General features: G+C 39.4%; 1 protein-coding gene across 7 annotated transcripts in view; it reads left to right on the top strand.

The window, feature by feature from the left end:
• Positions 1 to 19,605, top strand: part of LOC141436292 (uncharacterized) — a gene marked incomplete at its 5' end in the record, with an annotated part of 183,851 nt that extends 164,246 nt beyond the window's left edge. For 5 of the 7 annotated variants that reach the window (XM_074099201.1, XM_074099199.1, XM_074099202.1 and 2 more), the window contains 15 exon segments: positions 6,887 to 7,273; positions 7,441 to 7,962; positions 8,045 to 8,151; positions 8,710 to 8,842; positions 9,609 to 9,713; positions 11,286 to 11,440; positions 12,338 to 12,548; positions 13,711 to 13,920; positions 14,289 to 14,525; positions 14,765 to 14,950; positions 15,991 to 16,521; positions 17,049 to 17,255; positions 17,538 to 17,606; positions 17,946 to 18,028; positions 19,101 to 19,605. In XM_074099201.1, the coding sequence (XP_073955302.1) occupies positions 6,887 to 7,273; positions 7,441 to 7,962; positions 8,045 to 8,151; positions 8,710 to 8,842; positions 9,609 to 9,713; positions 11,286 to 11,440; positions 12,338 to 12,548; positions 13,711 to 13,920; positions 14,289 to 14,525; positions 14,765 to 14,950; positions 15,991 to 16,521; positions 17,049 to 17,255; positions 17,538 to 17,606; positions 17,946 to 18,002 (3,117 nt within the window). In that variant the 3' untranslated portion in view covers positions 18,003 to 18,028; positions 19,101 to 19,605. 7 annotated transcript variants of the gene reach the window in all.
• Positions 19,606 to 19,639: the final 34 nt, after the last annotated feature.

Genomic DNA, 19,639 nt, shown 5'->3' with positions numbered 1-19,639 from the left:
CTCACGTGCAGTCACAACGCGGCGCGGGATTGTTGGGTCACTTGCCCGTTGCCACCTGCTTGTAATTTGGCCGTATAATGCCAATCGGGTTAATTAATCATACTATCTTACTGATAATATTATAAATGCGAAAGTTTATATGTGTATGTGTGTGTATGTTTATACATAGGCTACATAACACATAGGCTAATTTTTAACCCGGAATCTCCACGGGATCGAGTCAAGAAATGTGGTAATCTTGTTTTTAATGATAATTTTCGGGAGCTTAGTAAAAGGGAAAATCTCGGTACCTATTTCTATTCAAGTGCTGGATCATTCGTAGGCTGGATCTAATAGATTATCATTTTAGTAGCAAGCGGAATAACCTTCCCGTGGTGTAACTACGTTAGGCCATAGAAGTAAAGATGGACTTCTGCCAACAACAAAGTGTGGCCCCGTCTTATGGATCTAGCAAAGTCTCTGGTACAGTGAAAGAAATCACGTCCCATGGTGGAACTTTTGTGCTACGAGTACTGATGTCATATTGACATTTCATACATTTGCCAAAGAAATCATAGCGAAATTGATTATGAAAAGGTTCTTCCCTGGTACGCGATTCAGTTTCCTCGATTGTTCGCGAAAGGTTCCTCTTTTCACAAGCAATTTAACGATGATTCCTTTAGCAGATATTGAGCAGATGTATGGAATGTCAACATGGCATTTTAGCAAAAAGGTTTACCGTGGTATTCAATTCGATTCACTTTCTTCAATTGTACGTGCGTAGATGTACTAGTTTATTTTGGCGAAGTTTTGTTGTATTTGTGTGAGGTGAGTGTAACTGTATAAACACATCGAGGAGATGTTTACTGGGTTCCTGGGTTCACTGTGCCGTCTTTACTTTTTATTTGGCATGAGCCGTATAAGAAGCAGAGTCATAGGTGCCAAATAGTCATGCTAATGCATTATACAGCAATAATAATATATCTATCAAAATAATAGAGAAATAATAACGGTTACGTTTATGGCCTCCGGTATCGCCTTATTAGATTTAGCATGACATCATTTTGCTGATTTGATCATTCAAACCAAGTTATTATTAGGTTTAGGCGTTAGAAAGAATACTGAATGATATAATTAAATATGCACGCACATAATATTAACTTAAGGGGTATGCTCCTGGTTAGCTCATGAGCAATGTCCCGTTAGATGGCGCTGTTATCAATAGTTCCTTTTTTCAGGTTTTTTCCGTAAATTATGAAGAATTATTTCACCAAAAACTAATGGCAATACATTTACAATAGTTTGATTTTGTTACATTGACTCACGCACCCATATAAGATGTCACTACATGCTCGCTGCGAACACTGTCAGTTGTACTCATACAATGGTAAAATGCATCAAAATTTACTGCATCACGCTGCACTTTTGATGCAATAAAGTTACTTTTTTTTGGATTTTGCTTGAAGAGCATATCCATAATTTACTACTCTCAAAAAATCCTCTAAGAAAACATGTCCGTGGAAGCTATGCGGGGTGTCCGTAGGTTTGTATGGAAGAGCAACCCCCTTAACCTAATCAAACCTTCTTAGGGCCAGTATAGACGGACTGCATTCCAACTGCAACGTAACTGCCAACTGCCGGCTGCCCATACATTTGTTATTGCAACCGGCACAAACTGCACGCTGGCTGCGATTGAATTATATGGGGAGTACCTAAGCAGTTGCGACGTTGCAGTTGGAATGTAGTCTGTCTGTACTGGCCCTTAAAAAGTTGAAAACCCTCGACATTGTCATTTCTAAGTTCAATATGTCAAAAACGGCTGAAGTGATTTAAATTATACATAGAGCTAAGAACCACTGCAAGGAAACTCTCTTTCACGTGAAACCCTCCATCGAAATCGTTCCATCCGTTTGAGAGCTACGATGCTACAGACAGACAGACATTGGCGTCAAACTTCCCTCCCCTCTCTCCCTTCTCTCTTCGTCAAACGTCAAACACCCCTCTTTTTGCGTCGGGGGTTAAAAGAAACAATACTAGTCAAGTACGAGTCGGACTAGTACAAGAAATGTCTTTCAAGTGTCTACCTCTTACGATGGTTTGTAAGATACAGCCACAAACGAAAAACGGCTAGACGGACGGACGAACGGAGCGAAGCCTAGTAGTAGTATTAATCAACTGAATCATGAGATCATGGCATGACATGACCCACTGTGGAAACTTTTCGTACTCATAGTGACATCGCATTGCTTGACAAGGTAATTTATTATGATACTTACGTGTGAAGTTCCCAATCCGCACTGGGCCCGCGTGGGAACTACGGCCCAAGCCCTCTTGTTCTGAGAGGAGGCCTGTGCCCAGCAGTGGGACGCATATAGGCTGGGATGATGATGACTGTGAGAACGATCTACGGTGGATCAGGAATCAAATGGTTTGATTGTACAACATAGGGCCTTTTTGACACCTTTTGGGTACGAAACTCAAAAAAATGTTTATTTCGTTTCTATAAACCTTCAACTTCGGGCAACCGAAGGAAGGAAGCTGCTGGTCAATGTCGTTACCCGCACAATAGGTGCGTATTATTTTGCTTTGACCCAGGGGCCTTTGGTTTGCTAACTACTCAGAAAATGTTTATCTGCCTTTGTTGGTAAGTTAAATGGAATATAATTGCTCTACGCGCCGGTTGAAAGCGCTGTACTTTTTTGAGCCATGGTTACAGAATATTGGCTTGAAAAAGCTAAGGCTTCGGTTACGGTTTGCAGGTGATAGAACCTTGTGAAAGATCCGCCCGTATTGCTACCACCATCTTGCTCGCCAATCCTGCCGTGAAGCAGCAGTGCTTGCACTGTTGTGTTTCGGCGTGGAGAGTAAGACAGCCGGTGAAATAACTGGCACTTGAGGTATCCCACCTTAGGCCTCTAGGTTGGCAACGAATCTGCAATCCCCTAGTGTTGCAGGTGTTTATGGGCGGTGGTGAGCTCGTTTTCCATCCAGTCAAATAAAAAAACACGCTCACTCTTGCGTCAGTTTCGTACATAATTCTGGTCTAGTTCTGGTCAAACGTTGACTGACGCCAGAATGATGAATGATTTATAACGCCCTTGTGTACTACAAGAGAGAGCTTAATTTTCATCAGTTCGGACCATCAGTCCGTCAGTCCGTGAATGTTACACGATAATTCTGTCGTAATCTTGACCAGAATAATGGGCTCAACTGTGTAATTGAACCCTAAAAGCTACAATCGAACTTGAAATTAGAGAAATTGGAATTATAAAATTTGTCCTTTTTATTCATAGTCCCTTTCATTCGTTCTTGTAACATAACTAAAGTTAGAAGTATTTGACCAATAGATCACTATTACGATATTACCCACCTATATTCGTAATAACGAAGTTTTATTAAACCACTTGATATGGTCATAAAGTGGTCATAAAGATTATGCAGTAACTATACTACTTCGTTTGTTACTTTCGCTGTTGTTAACAGCATTGATGTACTCGTAACTCCAACTACAAACGTACTTTGCTTCTATGACATGTAAAACAATACAATTTTCCACAGTTTTGTTTCAAATTGCCCCATAACGTTCCATTTTATGCACATGAGCATAATGTGAATAGATTATAAAACAGACAAAGAATCTACCTCTATTAGCTCTTATACGGATACGGCCTTCGAAGGGATCTGTTCCTGCTAACCTTTGGCTAAGAGGAAACGGTGTTTATAACCTAACTTGTGTTGTAATTGGACAACTTGTCTTACGGTTATTCAACATTGATAGAATATTGTTCATTTATTTATCATCATCATCATCAGCGTATAAGTAGCATCCAGTTAGTCCACTGCTCGACATTAGATAACTCAGTTTCGATTAAAATGTTAGATGCGTTTTTTTTCGTACGACGGCAGCATAGGTCTCCCCTATCATCATCATCATCGGCTTATCTTAGTCCACTGCTGGACGTTAGGCCTCTCCAGTTGCACGCCACTGAGCACGATCCTCGGCCAGTCTCATCCAGTTCTTGCCAGCTAACCTGCGAAGATCATCGCTCCACCTAGTCTGAGGGCGTCCCACGCTACGCTTGCCGATTCGCGGTCTCCACTCAAGAACTGGTTTGCCCCAGCGGTTATCGGTCTCCCCTATGGTTTCCCCAATGAGCGCCATTGCGCCCTATCCTCGGTTCGACGCATCCAGCTTCTGCCAGTAGCCTTTCGCAGATCGTCACTCCACCTGGCCGGAGGGCGTCCAACACTACGTTTGCCGTGACGCAGCGTGCGTGAAATTTGCCACACTTAGGTGGGTCTGGTAACAATATATATTGTTCTGGTAGTCCGGTGAGATCGTCTCAGAAGGAGAGGTTACTTAGTACCTACTTAGGGTTACTTAACTTGCAACTTGGTAGAGATATGTACTTTAGACGACAATGTAAGTACAATCAACAAAAAAAAATCGTAAGTATTCAAAATCAAAATCAAAAATCAAATCAAAATAATTTATTTTCATATAACTGAGTAGAGTATTGAAAATGTTTTTTATTTTACCAAAAACTGATAGGTACTTGCTTATTGTGTAGCTTTACTTACAGCATTTGATGTAGTGTATCCAGAATCGTTTTGATTGTTTGTTTTAGTTCCGTTATTAAAAACCGCATCATCCCAAACTTATTACCATCGTGAACACATGTTATATGTGTATGATTTGTTATCTTAATTAAATAAAGATAATGATTGCCAATGTTCCGCTTGGCGCCTCTCGTTCTCGGTCCATTATTTTGAACGCTCTACCTGACTCCGTATCTAGAGCGAGTAGTCAACCGATAGAATACTTACTTGTAACAACGTGTTTTTGTTACAACCACAAACTTTAAGGGTAGTTTGTAAGGGTCATAATAAATGCATTAGGCCTTCTCTCAGAACGAGAGGGCTTGTCACATACCACAGATCTAACATGTCTGGTATAATGCTGCACTACTTACTCATATAGACCAGTGTGTAAATTGGTAAGCGAGATATGGTTATAAATTATAACCATTATTATTTAAGTTTATAGAGCAAAATATAGCAGCAGTTGTAAACATTCGCAATTTTAGCTCATAGGTAGTAAAATGAAATTTAATCACACTATAATTTATCCTGACGCCGGGAAAGTTTCAAATTACAATATTTGTAAAGGATGCAATTTCTCAAAGCTTTTTGGTAAGGTACCTACATAAAATCATTTGTATTTCCTTCCAGAACTGTTCCACCTTTTCTGCTAGTAAAACATGCACTTTTTTTTAATTTTCAAAAAGGTTTCAGTACATTACGATTACAGTGCTGATTAGTAAAATTTTATCCATTTAGAAACACAATCTCTGCAACATTCTACTTTTTGAGCAATTAAATACATCACAGATTGAACTGAGAAAACAAATAAATGGCTTTTATAAACTGTAGGGGCTTCATGCTTTTAGCTGGAGTAGAATAGCTATTCCTCTGATTATGTGTGATATCTACATCTCTGGTGAAGTAAAAACTTTGGTTATTTAAGCAAATTCAACGAGAAAAGGAACGATATACTAATAATAACGTATCATACAAGGATAAAGCACGTCTAATCGAGGTCTCGTCGCTCCTAGGATGGCGGTGGTGATTCTTACCATCAGGAGACCCACATGCTCGTTTGCCATCCAGTGAAATAAATAAAATAAATAAATAAATAAATCCTAGATTTCTTTGGATGAATGAATGTAAGAAATAATTTATTTTAAGAAACAGTACTATACAATGACTCTTTATTGAACACTTACACATAGCAGTACTGAAAGGGCAGGTATATAGAGATTAAAGTTAGAGAGGAAACTCGTCCCGTAAAAAGTTATGTTAGTAACAATTGAATCTTAAAACTATGTTATGTTATACCTTACAAAATCTCTATGTATATACCTATGTTTTCTGTACTGTTTACTATGTTTTGGTGTGCATTAAAAAGTTATTGTATTATATTGTATTGTATTGTGTAAGCATTTGCTACTATCTATTGTTTGTGCGCAAAAGTTGGCAATGTCCAAAGCGCGCTAATGAATAAGCAGATACACATGTGTGATAGTTCCGGCTATTTTCATTCGAAATCTGCCGCGCTAGAAGAATTAGAGCTAGACATGTAATATTGCCATCTTTCGAGAGTTTCTGTAACCTTGTTATGTTCACCTTTAAGATGGTTGCTCTACCATATAGACTATCTTAGCTACATGATGTTAATCTCTAGAAGGTTTGGGATATAAAGATGTGTTAAGCAGACATGTATGTCGTGTTTCTCTTGGTTCAAGTTTTCGCTCATTAACATCGCGTGCTTGTCATATGTTTTAACTGATAAAATCTGCCAGAACTGACATGTTCATTAATTGATCAAAGCTTCACAATAAATAAATAATAAAACATACGCGTCGTATTGAGACCTTATGAGTTGCTATTATATCTTGCATAAACGCAGCCATCATAAGGTGGTGAATGATAGTACGAAGTAGTTGTTTTAGTTCATTGATATGGACCTCCGCAACGCAAAGTAACGCCTGACTCAATAAATTATATAAGTTGTATTATTAAATCGCTGTTACAATGACGCGGAAAAATGTTTAATTTCACGTAAAGTAGGCTTAAGTCCAGAGAAAAGGTACCCCTCTTCCTCTGTAACAGCGGTAACAACACTGGGTACCTTTCTCTGCAGCTGACTCTACATGGAATTAAATAATCAACCTCATCGTGATCTAAGTAATATTACTTCCTTATTTTTAATGATTCACGGTTAATTGTCTCGTGTATTACGTTAGTGTCTATCCATGACTATATGATGCATGCAACAGCATTGGTATACGTCCAATATTTGTACTGCTACAGGACTGGGTTAATAAGTTCGTATCTTTGTCCACAGGGTGCCAGGGACAACCTAACCGACTCAGACTCGGGCTGCGTGTCCCCTGGATCCCGCATCAAGGACTCCGCGTCCCCTGAGCTGAAGCGAATGGACTCCGGGTACAAATCCCCGGCTCCCAGCAGCCCGCACCCTCGCCGCCACCTCACCACACCCCATGACGATTTCAAAGAAGATTTCGCGAAAGCACAAGTCCTTGCTGACATCCTGGACAGAACGTCGGAAACCAGTGATTCGTTGAAAAGCAACCCGGTGAAAGATCATTTGGAACAGATGATCTTAAACGCGGGATCGGTCGAAGACAGGAACTGCTTGGAACAAGTACTGATGCTGCTGTATAATCTACAGACGCTGAGTAGTTCAGTTAGCGAGGACGAATGCTATCAGGTATGAAAAACTTTTTGGTACATGTTTAATGAAATTGTCAGAATGATAGATAAGGCTGAAGTTCTTGGCATAGATGAAAAAAATCAGTTTGACGTCACTGCCAGTTTGTCACTGCTATTATTTACAAAACCAAACCAAAATTTTAAATCTAATCAATTTTATTACAGATCAAACCTAAAAGAATATGTGATCTGAAATCGAAGCTCGAATCGGACATTCCGTCACATAAAATTCAAAAAGCGATCGCGACAGTCACTCCATATCAGCAAAAAGGCTACAAGTGTGAGTCTCTCGAGAGCCTTTGCAGCGACGAAAGGAAACCGAGCAACGTCTTGCAAGAGAGCGGGATATTTGAAGGCTCCGAAACAGAAACGAGGAGCACTCAGACTGACGTCAACGACAGCTTTGAATGCTCTGGCGAACTGAACACAGAAATACAACGACTGAATAGTATAAGAGAGAAGTTAGAGCGACAGGGAGTTAGAAATAGAACGCTTAATAGTAAAGAGGAAGGCGATGGTTTAGAGTGTAAGTGTGTGAAGCTAGGGAAAAAACACAAACAGTATTACGAGAGGAGGCTAAAGTTCTTGGAGGGGAAGATCTCTATTTATGAGGCCGCGCAGGATGTGAAAGAGGCTAAACTAGCACAGAGGTTACAAACGGAATATATATTAGAAAATAGGATACAAGTACGTTGACCTTACCACATTTGTGATATTTTCTGTACTTAAGTAGGTAACAAGGATTTTTAACGACATATTTGGTTTGCAGGAACTCGAATTACAACTTTCGGAACTTCAAGATAAATACGAGAGGCTCGAAGAGGAATGTTGTGAATTGGAAGAAATAGAAAATGACACTCGTTTACATTGGCAGCAGTGAGTTCATTAATATTAATTTTATTAATCATATCCAAGCCATTGAAACATCGTATTCATAGTGCATTACCGTAGAGGCCGGGAAGTAGGGGGTTGCCGGCCAAGAAGATATAGACGGCCGAGCGTAACGAGGTCGGTAGGGATGCGAGGCCGGCAACCCCACGTTCCGACCGAGGCTTGTATAGTGCTGCTGCAAACATGATATGAAATAAAATAAAAAAAACAAGAAATCAAGTTGGCGGGACGCGAGTCTGGTCGCCCTGTTGTGTGCGCGCGTGTCGCGCTGGCTGCTGGCGCGGCGGCTGCGGGTGCTGCTCGGCGTAGGCTGTGCGTGTCGCAGAGCGCGCGTTGAAACAAAAGACGGTCGCATTCCAGCCTATTATTTGTAACACATCGTCTATATTTCATGTCATGTTTGAGAAAATTTAATTATTAACGTAATCAATGACTTGATCTGCGGTGAATATTCAATCGAGTGATGAGTTGAGAAATTAAAATAATAATCGGGTTTTAATTGATTTTAGGGATGTTAATACCGATCTTTGTATTATTAAACAGGTTGGAGATGGACTATGAGCTCTGTTCAGCGCAACTAAGGGATATGACGGAGCAAAGGGAGTGCTCGCGGGCCCAGGCCGAGAGGTTAATGGCCGAGCTCACCAAGAAAGAATGTGCGCTTAAGCAGAAAGAGGTACCCTGGAAATCAACCTATGAGGATTTTCTTTACTAAGTACAGTTCTTAACTTAGTCTTGTAGGTTCTACTGATTACATTTCAAATAAATTCTACTGCGACTTAAAAAATAATAATACTCAGACAGAGGTAAATGGAAGATACGTAAGTAATACGGTAGAAGGAAAATTTGATCGCATTTCACAAAAAGTTTCTTAAAAAAATAGCATTAGTAGTTATTAACTATTAACCTATGAGAAATTTCTTCAGTTATAGTTTTTCCTGTTCAGATTTGAAGACAATTTGGATGAAATTTTTTCTATTGCGAACAGATAAAAAAATAACGCTCATTGTGTGTCGGAAATCTTAGCGTCCGTTTTGAAATTTTTTGAGTCAAGATTGGTTTTTTGGAATCTTTTTGTATGTTTTTATTTCAATTCCAAATTTTTACTTTTACGGTCATCCCGTAAAACCTAAATTGAAAATACAAACTGAAATATAGATGCACAGAAAAACCAGAAAAATAAGACCAACACTGGGAATCGAACCCAGGTCCTCGGTATTCCGTACCGCGTGCTACACCGCTACACCACTGTTGGTCAACGGCACAGACACGAATTTCCCCTATGCACCACATACGAAACAAACAAGCTGAGATATCTATATTTCAGTTTGTATTTTCAATTTTTTGAGTCTTTTTTCGTATGTTGATTAAATTGACCGTGCCAGTGAAATCATGCTTGAAGACTTTAGCTCGAATTTAACACAAACAATTTATTTGCCTAGAGCGAACTCCGGACAAGGTTAAGCAAGTTGGAGAGGGCCGTACCGGCGCTGATCGCGTGGAATGTCGTCAAAACGCTGGGCGCGTATATATCTCCGGGAGGACAGGTATATGATTAATTTTGTAATCACTCCTGCATCGCGAATAGTATTTGCAAACATGCCATGCAAATGTCATAAGGTCAGTGTTATTTAGCAACTAAAGACGAGACGCTAAATTGATGTATACACAGAACTTATCCAACGCTTCAAAAATAATTATGTCACATAGAATCTTATTCCGATAATAAGGCAAGCGTCATAAATTCCGATTCATCGGATGGCAGTGTACATACCTGCCCCGGCCACTGAATAGTTTTGTTTTTTTTTTTCTTTATGTTATATTGTTTGTCAATTTTGTTTTTATTTAGTACAATAAAGAGTTTGTTGCAAAAGGTCGTGGTAACATATTTTTTAGATACATTACATACAAATCCAGGTATAGTCGATTTCTTAAACTTCTGAGCAAAAATTTTATCAAAAACATGTGAACACCTCTATTGTTAACGGCGCAGACGCAGCGTGTTCAGATATTTTTGATCAAATTTTTGCTCAGAAGTTTACGAACTCGACTGTACGTTCTAAACATGACTTACATAAATAGGAATAGGTAGTTAAAAAACACAATTTAGATTTTGATGTCTAAATAATATTTATATTTGTGTGATATAAAATCATCTCGCACTGCAGATGAATTCAAACAGTGATAACATAATCTAGAGACTGAACGAAACGAATACGCTTAATGTGCTTACCTACATGTATTAAATGTACAAATAAATAGTAAAATCGGAAGACACTAACTTATTCTTTATTCAGTAAATTCAAACGGGATGTGTTCACGGTCGATACAATGAAATATACACTGTTTATTTTTTATGTGCTCTTGTTGCAATTATAATTTACCCAAGGCCTTAGGTAAGTTTACACTTAAACGGTACCCGTACGCAAAATGTATGCTAAATTTTGTTTCAAATCGTACTAATTCTTAAAATCGACAAAATTGACAAACCGATGAGATTAACTTTGATTGTAATAAGGGAAGACTCCTCACAATAGAAGTTTGAATAAAAAAAACCGACTGCTCTGCAACTTTTCAAAGTATTTTTTTGCCTTAGGAGCCTCCACTGGTTCGTTGCCTCAAGGTCTCCGGACCTATAAATGCGGCCTTGGAATCAGGCCCATATTAATTTTATATGATAAATGTTCGTCCCTCTGCTAGGCACTTGCCTCCTCTCAGAATAAGAGGGCCTGGGCCGTAGTTCCCATGCGGGCCCAGTGCGGATTGGGAACTCCACACACACCATTGAATTGCTTCGCAGGGTTGTGCAGGTTTCCTCAAGACGTTTTCTTTCGTTCGTGGTAAATTTCGAATGTAATTTCGCACATGAATTTTAGAAAAACTCAGAGGTGCGAGCCGGAGTCTGAAGTTGAACCCACGATCCTCTGCCTGTGATGCGATAGGTAAAACCACTAGGCCGCCACGGCTTCAATGTTCGTGTGGTGGAACGATAAAGATTGCGGAAGCCATTAGATGCGGATAGCACAAATCTGATGACGAAAATCCTTAAGGAAGAGCTAACTTTAGGTCTTCTGGCTAATATGATGATGATAGACTTAAGAACCCAGTATATTTTCCAGCGCGCCTTGATGAACCGCATGGGCCCGTTCAGCCAGGACACCCGCAGCGCCATCGCCCAAGTCAAGCACGATCGGGAATGCAGCGCGATGCTCGAATGGAGCGCCGTCCCTGAGCCCGCGCCCAAGATTAAGGAACTAGAGAAGCAGGTCAACCAGTAAGTACACACTGGCGTGCAGTGAGGGTAGTGCTATCAGCTGCCCCCGCGCGCACGCGCCTTCATCAGCAGCAGTACTGCTTCCAACCCTCACTGCACGTCCCAGCAGGCAGTATTACATTATAATGCAAGTTAAAGTGGCAACGGGCAGGCCACATCGCCCGAAGAACAGATAACCAATGAACTACATTGCTTCTCCGCTACATCATAAGTAAATTAGAACAAATAACCGTTGGGGGATAAAGGTTTTTGAGTGGTTTGGTTATATACCACGAACCAGAAGACGCAGCGTTGGCTGACCTCCCACTAGGTGAACTGATGATACATGCAAGTGGCAATTTGTCCATCAATGTAGCGTTTTGAGGAGAAGGCCTTTGTTTGGTCAACGGTGGACGTCTTTCCAGCTGATGATGACGGTGATTATAATAATAATAAAAGATATTTATTTATTTGCTTACAAATTCTACATAGGTACATAACAAATAATAAGTACAATCAAACTATCAAAAGGGAAAGCGACTCAGCTTATGCCTGCACCTTGCAGAACAAAGTCCCGTGGCTAACAGACGCTGTTTTTCAGCCGCCCCCATATTATGAGTATTAGGCAGATGTTTTGGCTCTGAGGAGAAATCTTTGTCTACATCTCTGTTCTCTGAATGCTAGAATCATCAGCACAACAATAATCGTGGAAAAATGCAAGACACAACCAAAACAAATTCCTTATTGTACTCTACTTCTACTTTTCTCCTTTTCGAACTCGGATATGTATGGGCTTGAGGAAAGTTCTGTTTCAAAGTCACCGCTATCTCAACTAGGAATACGATTATTCCTTTTACTTTCAATTACCTGCACATGTCCAAACTCACCTCCTTTAATTATGATCCTTTTGATTTCCAGACTAATGGCAGAAAAGAGAAATGTTCAGAAACAGACGGAGAAAATAACGAACACGCTCGAAAAGAGAGTGAAAGAATTAGAAGAAGAGTTGGAGACAACCAGATGCCAGATCAGAGCCACTAAGTGCGCCTGCGGGACCAAGCAAGGCAGACTACAGGATAAGATTGAAGATTTGGAGCAGAAGATACAGATAGAGAAGGAAAGTAAAAAGGTTCGTCGTGTTTATTTAAATTTTAAGAATATATGGGAAAGTAATGTTCGGCCGAACAATTCAATGAGTGAAAATTTACTTTGGTAATGCATAGATATTAGACATTTTCTCAAGATAACACATATTTTTAAAAAGAAGAGAACCATAAATTCCGTAACTGATATAAAAAATCCGAAAAACGTAATCTGAGTGTCAGACACCATTTGGTGACCTCTTACCATCAGGAGACCCACTTGCTCGTTTGCCTTCCAGTAGTATAAAAAAAAACACAGAAAATTTGTGTTTCTATTACTTACGACAATTATACGATATATAACACTGAGCAAACGTTACGGGCTACTTTTCATATAAGTTTGTATGAAAGTGACATAATTTTCTTGATCGTCAGTGCAGTACTCAGTCTAAACCAAAGTAATAACGACGATCTTGAACTACTTCATTACATAATTTCGGTTTATATCACAGCATAAGTTGCACAGTTTTACGATTTGGGAACACTCCAATCTCTATGAACACTTTCATTGTGCTGTGGGTTATCAGACCGTGGTCGAGAATCCAGTTCATAACAAACCTCTTTATTATTCGCATGCACATGTAAAGTTTTCGGATTTCAACTTTATTTATATGGCAAGAAATACGAAAGAAATAGACGTAGGTCGATACAATATCTCTAATCTTATTGCAGAATTATCACAACCGACTGCAATAATTGAGTATATTGTATTTATCTTTACGATCGTTTTGAAAGTTTATGTCTACTTTAATTGCTCTGGTTGTGTAAATGAAAGTCTGTATTTTGAGTGATTGGGAAGTTAATATCTCGAATAATTAAATAATAGTTGGCAATCGTAGCGCCTGTTTTATATGAAATTTATGCTAAAACTGTAACTTCATGGGAATACTAATTTCATTCATCATCATCATCACTTTCCTCTAACCAATCTCTGCAATTTTAATTTAATCTTCACTAGTAAATGATTCCTTAAGCCTATTTTTTTTTATTTATACGTAGACAATGCAAGAAATTGCATGCAAGTTTCACAACATTGCGATATTTGTTTGATCAACTGAATTAATTGTCCCTTAACAGTCAGCAATGAAACGCAACTCACATGCAAGTTCTGGCATTGTATAAATGACGCTTTACTTTTTTTTCACACAGGGACCAGTAGACCCCTGTACCGACAGTCAACTCCGAGCCCTGTTACTCAGTGAACAAGAACTTAAGATTCGAGTCGCGGATCTGGAGCGTCGTGAGACAGCTTACTTGGAAATGCTGACGCAAGCCGATGACATGTGGGCTGAGATGGAGGGGGGATACAAGAAGAAGATTGAAGAAGCTCAAGCCACAGAGAGTAATCTCAAGGGGCAGGTAAGAAAATCCATAATTACTTAGATCAATCATCATCATCATAACGAGCCGTAGGGCGTCCACTGATGGGAATAGGCCTCCCCCATCTAACATCAACCAGCTGTACAATGGCATTGTATTTTACAATATGTAGTTCTTTTTTTCTGTCAACTGCAAATGAAGTTAGATACAATAATTAGTTATTCTAGTACCTGAAAAGTGGTGAAATAATTGACACTTGGCTGAAAGCATCTTGTCTTGTTTCGTTCTTGAGGAAGACCAATTTTAATTGTAATGCCATGTTAAATGAAATAAAGTAGGTTGGGTAATAGCCTACGTAAAATATGAAAATTGATTCTTCATGTTCTAACAAATGTAAAACGTTTCAGGTCAAGAAGCTCGAAACAGAAAGGGATATGGTGAAAAAATGCTTCGAACCGATAAAGAAGAAACTGAGAGAAATAGAAGAGTCTGAATCTGGCCTGAAGATAGCCCTCGAGAAGTCTGAACGGGACTCCAGACATTTCCGATGTCTCAATCAGGAATTAGAGACTAAGGTCTCGAAAGCTGAAACGGACTTGCAGAAATCTGATGCTAATTTTAGAACTGCTGAGGCAGCGTTTAAGGTTGGTTAAGATTTGCTTTATATGCTACATGTTATTGTGATCAAAGGTCTTAAAAATGCGTCAGTATTGAAAACGTTATTAGGGTGAAGTCGAACTAAGCTACCTTCATTTGCACCTAAATCCATTTTCTATTAATAGAAGTGATTATTATTTCCTTGTTGGAGATAAAGGTAGAGGTTGGGAGTTTCATCCTAAAAAATCTACTATAGAAGCTAAAGTGTACACGTATAATATTACAGAAGGAACTGGACAAATTGCGCAAGTTGAACCGACAGCTCGACACGGACCTCAAAACTCAGAGGGAGGCTACAAAAAGAACTGAAGTGAAGTTTGCAGGAGACTTTGAGACACTACGTAAAGAATTAAATCGCACGTGCAAGAGCCAACAGGATCTGGAGGTCACTAACAGTGAACTGAAGGAGGAGGTAAGTTCTTTGTAAAAAGGAATCTCTCTTAATTGACAGCATGTTGTTGTGGGTTCTGTGTATTGTGATTTTGTGCCATTTTGTATGTATCGTGTACTAGTTAGAATATTTATCAGAGATGAAATTGGTCCAGTTCTCTCTAGATACAATTTGACCAAAAAAGTCACTTCACAAATATATATTTTTTTTAGATTTTGACTTTACTTGGCATAAAGATGCATTGGATTATAAAATTAAAAATACAAACTGAAATATAGATGCACAGAAAAACCAGAAAAATAAGACCATCACTGGGAATCGAACCCAGGTCCTCGGTATTCCGTACCGCGTGCTATACCGCTACACCACTGATGGTCAACGGTACAGACACGAATTTCCCCTATGCACCTCATATCTCATCTTGTTTGTTTCTTATTTTTTAGCCACTTAAGCAGTGACGCTAGCGACATCTATACGAAGAATAATCTTAATTTGATTGCTTAGTAACGACATCTCTTGTCCGGGTGAGCGGTTAGTTCCAATGGAGTGCCGTGCCGTTTTTCTGTGCATCTATATTTCAGTTTGTATTTTCAATTTAGGTTTTACGGGATGACCGTAAAAGTAAAAATTTGGAATTTAAATAAAAAATACAAAAAGATTCCAAAAAAACAATGTTATAAAATTACTTTTAAAAGCATTTTAACATTTTTAAAGCTTTAAAATAACTTCTCTACCTTGGGTGGACTAATTCTTATTCCCCATTTTGGGTTGTCATGTCAGTTCATTAATTAAGACTTAGGTTCTTGGTAAAAAGGAATTTAGTCCTTCTAAAGTAGAACAAGTATTGGTGCTTGGTTGGTGAGCTTGGGTCTTGCTTATTGTAACGTTTTAAATTTTCAATGTTTATATCGCTTAACTGTTCCACTAACGTAATGCATGTCCGTCCGCTTGTTGCACGTTTGTCGCACGGTGTCGTCGGCTCGGTTCACCGCATGTCGGAGTGTCGTGTACATACGCATGGACTGACTCGGAAGCAGTTTAAAGAAGACATGTGTTCTCAGGTCGAATCTCTGGAAAAGCAGCTAGCTTTAACCCAAAAAGCCCTAACTCAGTGCAAGAGAAAATGCGAAGAGAAGATAAAAACGTTGAGCCACGAACTATCCATAAAAACGGAGGAGCTAGAAGAGTTGCGAAGCGAAACTATGAGGCAGTCTTTTCACGCGTCTCGGATAGAATTAAAGCCCGATAGGAATGAGTATGTGGATGAGGGCTATTCAATATACACGGCCGTACCAAAGAAGACAGACTACGACAGAATGCACCACAGCATGAGCTACATAACCTCAGATTCACGGTGTTCCTGTCCGTCCATGAGAAGCCAACTCGTCGGGCAACTTATCGAGGACTTGTTCGACAGAATCCACAACACAGTCGACGATGACTTGACGAGGGTTTGTAAGGAAATCACTCCCGTTACCGGTCGAGACATGTCTGCTGAAACCAAAGCGAAAATCACAAATTACCTCTTAATGGCGATATCGAAGGAGCTTGTTAGGTCCATAGGCGACGCTGATGCTAAAACTGACACGGAGGTAAAGTATCATTTGTGACTAAAATCCCTGTGTTAACAGCATTAGACTTTCTAATACGATTAATCAATCCGTAATAATGGTTCTGGTAAATCTGTTTAACTTTGATTTGATATTTATATTTGAATCTCTTCCTCACGTCATCTGTACGTTCATCAAACACGATCATTTCATACTTAGTTTGGTTAATTTTTATTCTCATATTTGGACAGACGTTTATTTACTTTGCGCAACAAACACCCATAAAATTTACTTTCACCCCAAATCACTCCAAATTGATGCGTTAAAGTAAAAGCAAGTCGTACCTTTCTATAGCTCCGTAAAAATTGTATTGCAAAGAATCACTTTTATTAGTTGTACGTACACACCGTCAACACTCTTTACGCGTTGGAAAATATTGAAATATTTTTTACCACAAGATAACAAAAAAATATAAACTTTGCAAAAATGTAGAGCTTACCTCGTATCCACGAACAAAATTAGAAGTTACAGAAATTACTACTGCATTCTAGAGTATTCCAATCTTTCAGGAATGGCAGCGTGCGGTGTCTTCTATGGCATATAGCGCCCCTTATGCGGGGGACGCTCGGGGAGACTTCGGCTCTCTCCGTTTAGAAGGGAACGCGGGAGTCTTGCATGGCGCGGCGAGGCTCGCTAGTGTTAGTTGCGCCTGCGCCGCTGCGCGACTGTGTGCCGCCGTGCCTGAAATAGCTGATGGAGTCAAAGTCTGTCAAGAAGTAAGTTGGGTGGTGATCATTCTTGGACCATCAAAATGATGAAGAGCGCTCTTAAGAGACGGAGCATACTTAGAAGACAAAGCATAGTTTGGAGACAAAGCATATTTAGGAGCCGTAGACTTAGGAGACATAGGTACAGTGATCTAGAGTTTCATCTTTACTATGACTATGTGACATAAAACTTTGAGAATAAGTAAGGCAATAGTTAAATTGATTCTAACCAACATTTGAGCATAACTGTCTAGTAATGTCATATTGAACATCAGGCTTTTGTTTTTGCAGGAAGTTTTGGATCATGGCGATGTGAAGATAATGGAGGAGCAGTTGGCCAACGCCATCGAAAGTATTGTTGTAAGTTTTTTGATCTGTAAACATTACCTTATGACGAGACAAGAACGAGGTACTCGATTTTCCACCAAATTTTCTTTTAACATTATAAATAAGGTGGATTCGGCCGCTTGTTTTGCTGTTTATTATATGTTTTGCATTTTTGGGCCCTGTATGTCGCACACTTTTTTGTTGAGAGAATTGTACGAGCGGTGCTAGCGTTGGAATATTTTCGGATACCTCGTCGTTACGTTTGTTCAATCAACATTGATGCGCTCATCGTTGGTCTGATTTCTAATAGAATTTGATTTATTGCATGGTTGATTTGATTAAATTATTAATGCGAATGTTTTTTGTTCCCAGAATTGTCCATCTTGTGCGTTGGGCACAAATGCGATAGTTTGGAGCACGGACGTCTAGAGCCGCCCCACTCGTGCAATTGTTTAGTAAGTATTGTACCCGTGTGGTGTCGGGTTAGAATAACACCTCTCCATTTCTTCCATGGATGTCGTAAGAGGCGACTGAGGACATAGGTTAAGGTACACCGTAGGCGACAGGCTAGCGACCTGTCACTATTGTACCGTTTTTGTCAAACGAAGCGGTAACGTTTCGTGTGCTCTGCCTACCCCATTTGGGAATACAGGCGTGATTTTTATGTATGTATGTAAGTATTGTAGTACCTCGATTTTTCCACGATTACTCATCCGAACAGAGATGTGCGATCGAACCTTACCCAGTCACAGTAAAATGGCTAGGCCGAACAAGGGAATTCGTAGTAAAACTTACTGTTAGAACGCTCTATGATGATGATGAGTCAGAAATCAAATAGCAAGTAGGTCGTAAATACAGCCTGTTTACGAACCGTTGCTGGGTGAGGGCAAAGAGTGAGTAGAAGCCACTAAGACGAAAAACAATTGTTAAAAAAATAGTACATTGTGTCTTAAGGGCGGTAAATAAGAAATTACGAACGAGAGTCTATTAGAAGTCTGAAGTCGAAGACTGAGGGCTTTAATGAGTCGATGTTCGTAATTCTAGTACCGCCCGTGCGACATACAATGTTTTTGATCACATTTGCAAGTAAAATTTTATATTTGTATAAGAAAAAATATAATTCTTCCAAATATTGGCCTTAGGCTGTGCTCTTGGCAGCGTCGCCCTCTACCTCCCCCTCCCTCGGCACGCGCCGCAACGTGCGTGTGCATGTGGTCCTGCAGCAGCGCGCGCAGCGCCATCAGTACGGGCAGTGACTCATTTACCGTCCTTGGACTTCATGACAAGAAAATGTGTACGCGCAATGACTCGTTTACCGACCACGGGTTTCATGATAAGCACATTAAGGTTGAGGGTTTTATTTGGGGGGTTGCAACCAAGGTAGCCTGCATGTTACGACACTGTTTACGAGCAAGTGTGATGAAAAAAATCTTAACGGTATGACTAGCGAAGAGTACGCGAACTTAGGCGCTCCCTGTTAAAGTAGTTACTTAACAAAATTTTAACCGCTCTTTTTTTGTTTTCCAGGTGTTATACCTCCACCGACCTCAATCTGGTGCCTTCAGTAGTTTAGCCAGTATCGTATGAATGTAAATAGATTGTATAATAACACCTACTCATAATACGTATATATACTTAGTTAAGCTAAATATCGAACAAGCTCGTACCTTTATATGGGATAATTTAATAATACGCATAGATACGAAATGTTTGTTTTATTTCTTTATTTATCGTTTCCGTGCCAAGTTCTAGTTGTTTGTGTAAATAGTGTTTTAGTGTCTTTTCTCCGAATAAAGAATCTCAATATGTTCACTTGCGCCGTTTATAAAATAAAATTATCAGTCCAGTTACGACGCAATCGAAAGCCATGTGTTTTTTTTTTAGGAATTTCGACACTTTCGTTTCGTTTTTGACAAAATTAATAAATGTAACACGACTCACAAATTAGCGAATCTATGTCTATTTGTATCAATTGTAATTTGGTTTTCTATTTACAAAAATGAATTGACGAAATAAAATTATTATTTAAAAACGCTGTTGTATTATTTTGTTCCGTCATTTCCACC

Source organism: Choristoneura fumiferana, chromosome 16 (assembly GCF_025370935.1).
Source record: "Choristoneura fumiferana chromosome 16, NRCan_CFum_1, whole genome shotgun sequence".
Lineage (NCBI taxonomy): Eukaryota > Metazoa > Arthropoda > Insecta > Lepidoptera > Tortricidae > Choristoneura > Choristoneura fumiferana.
This window is presented reverse-complemented; position numbering and strand designations above follow the sequence as displayed.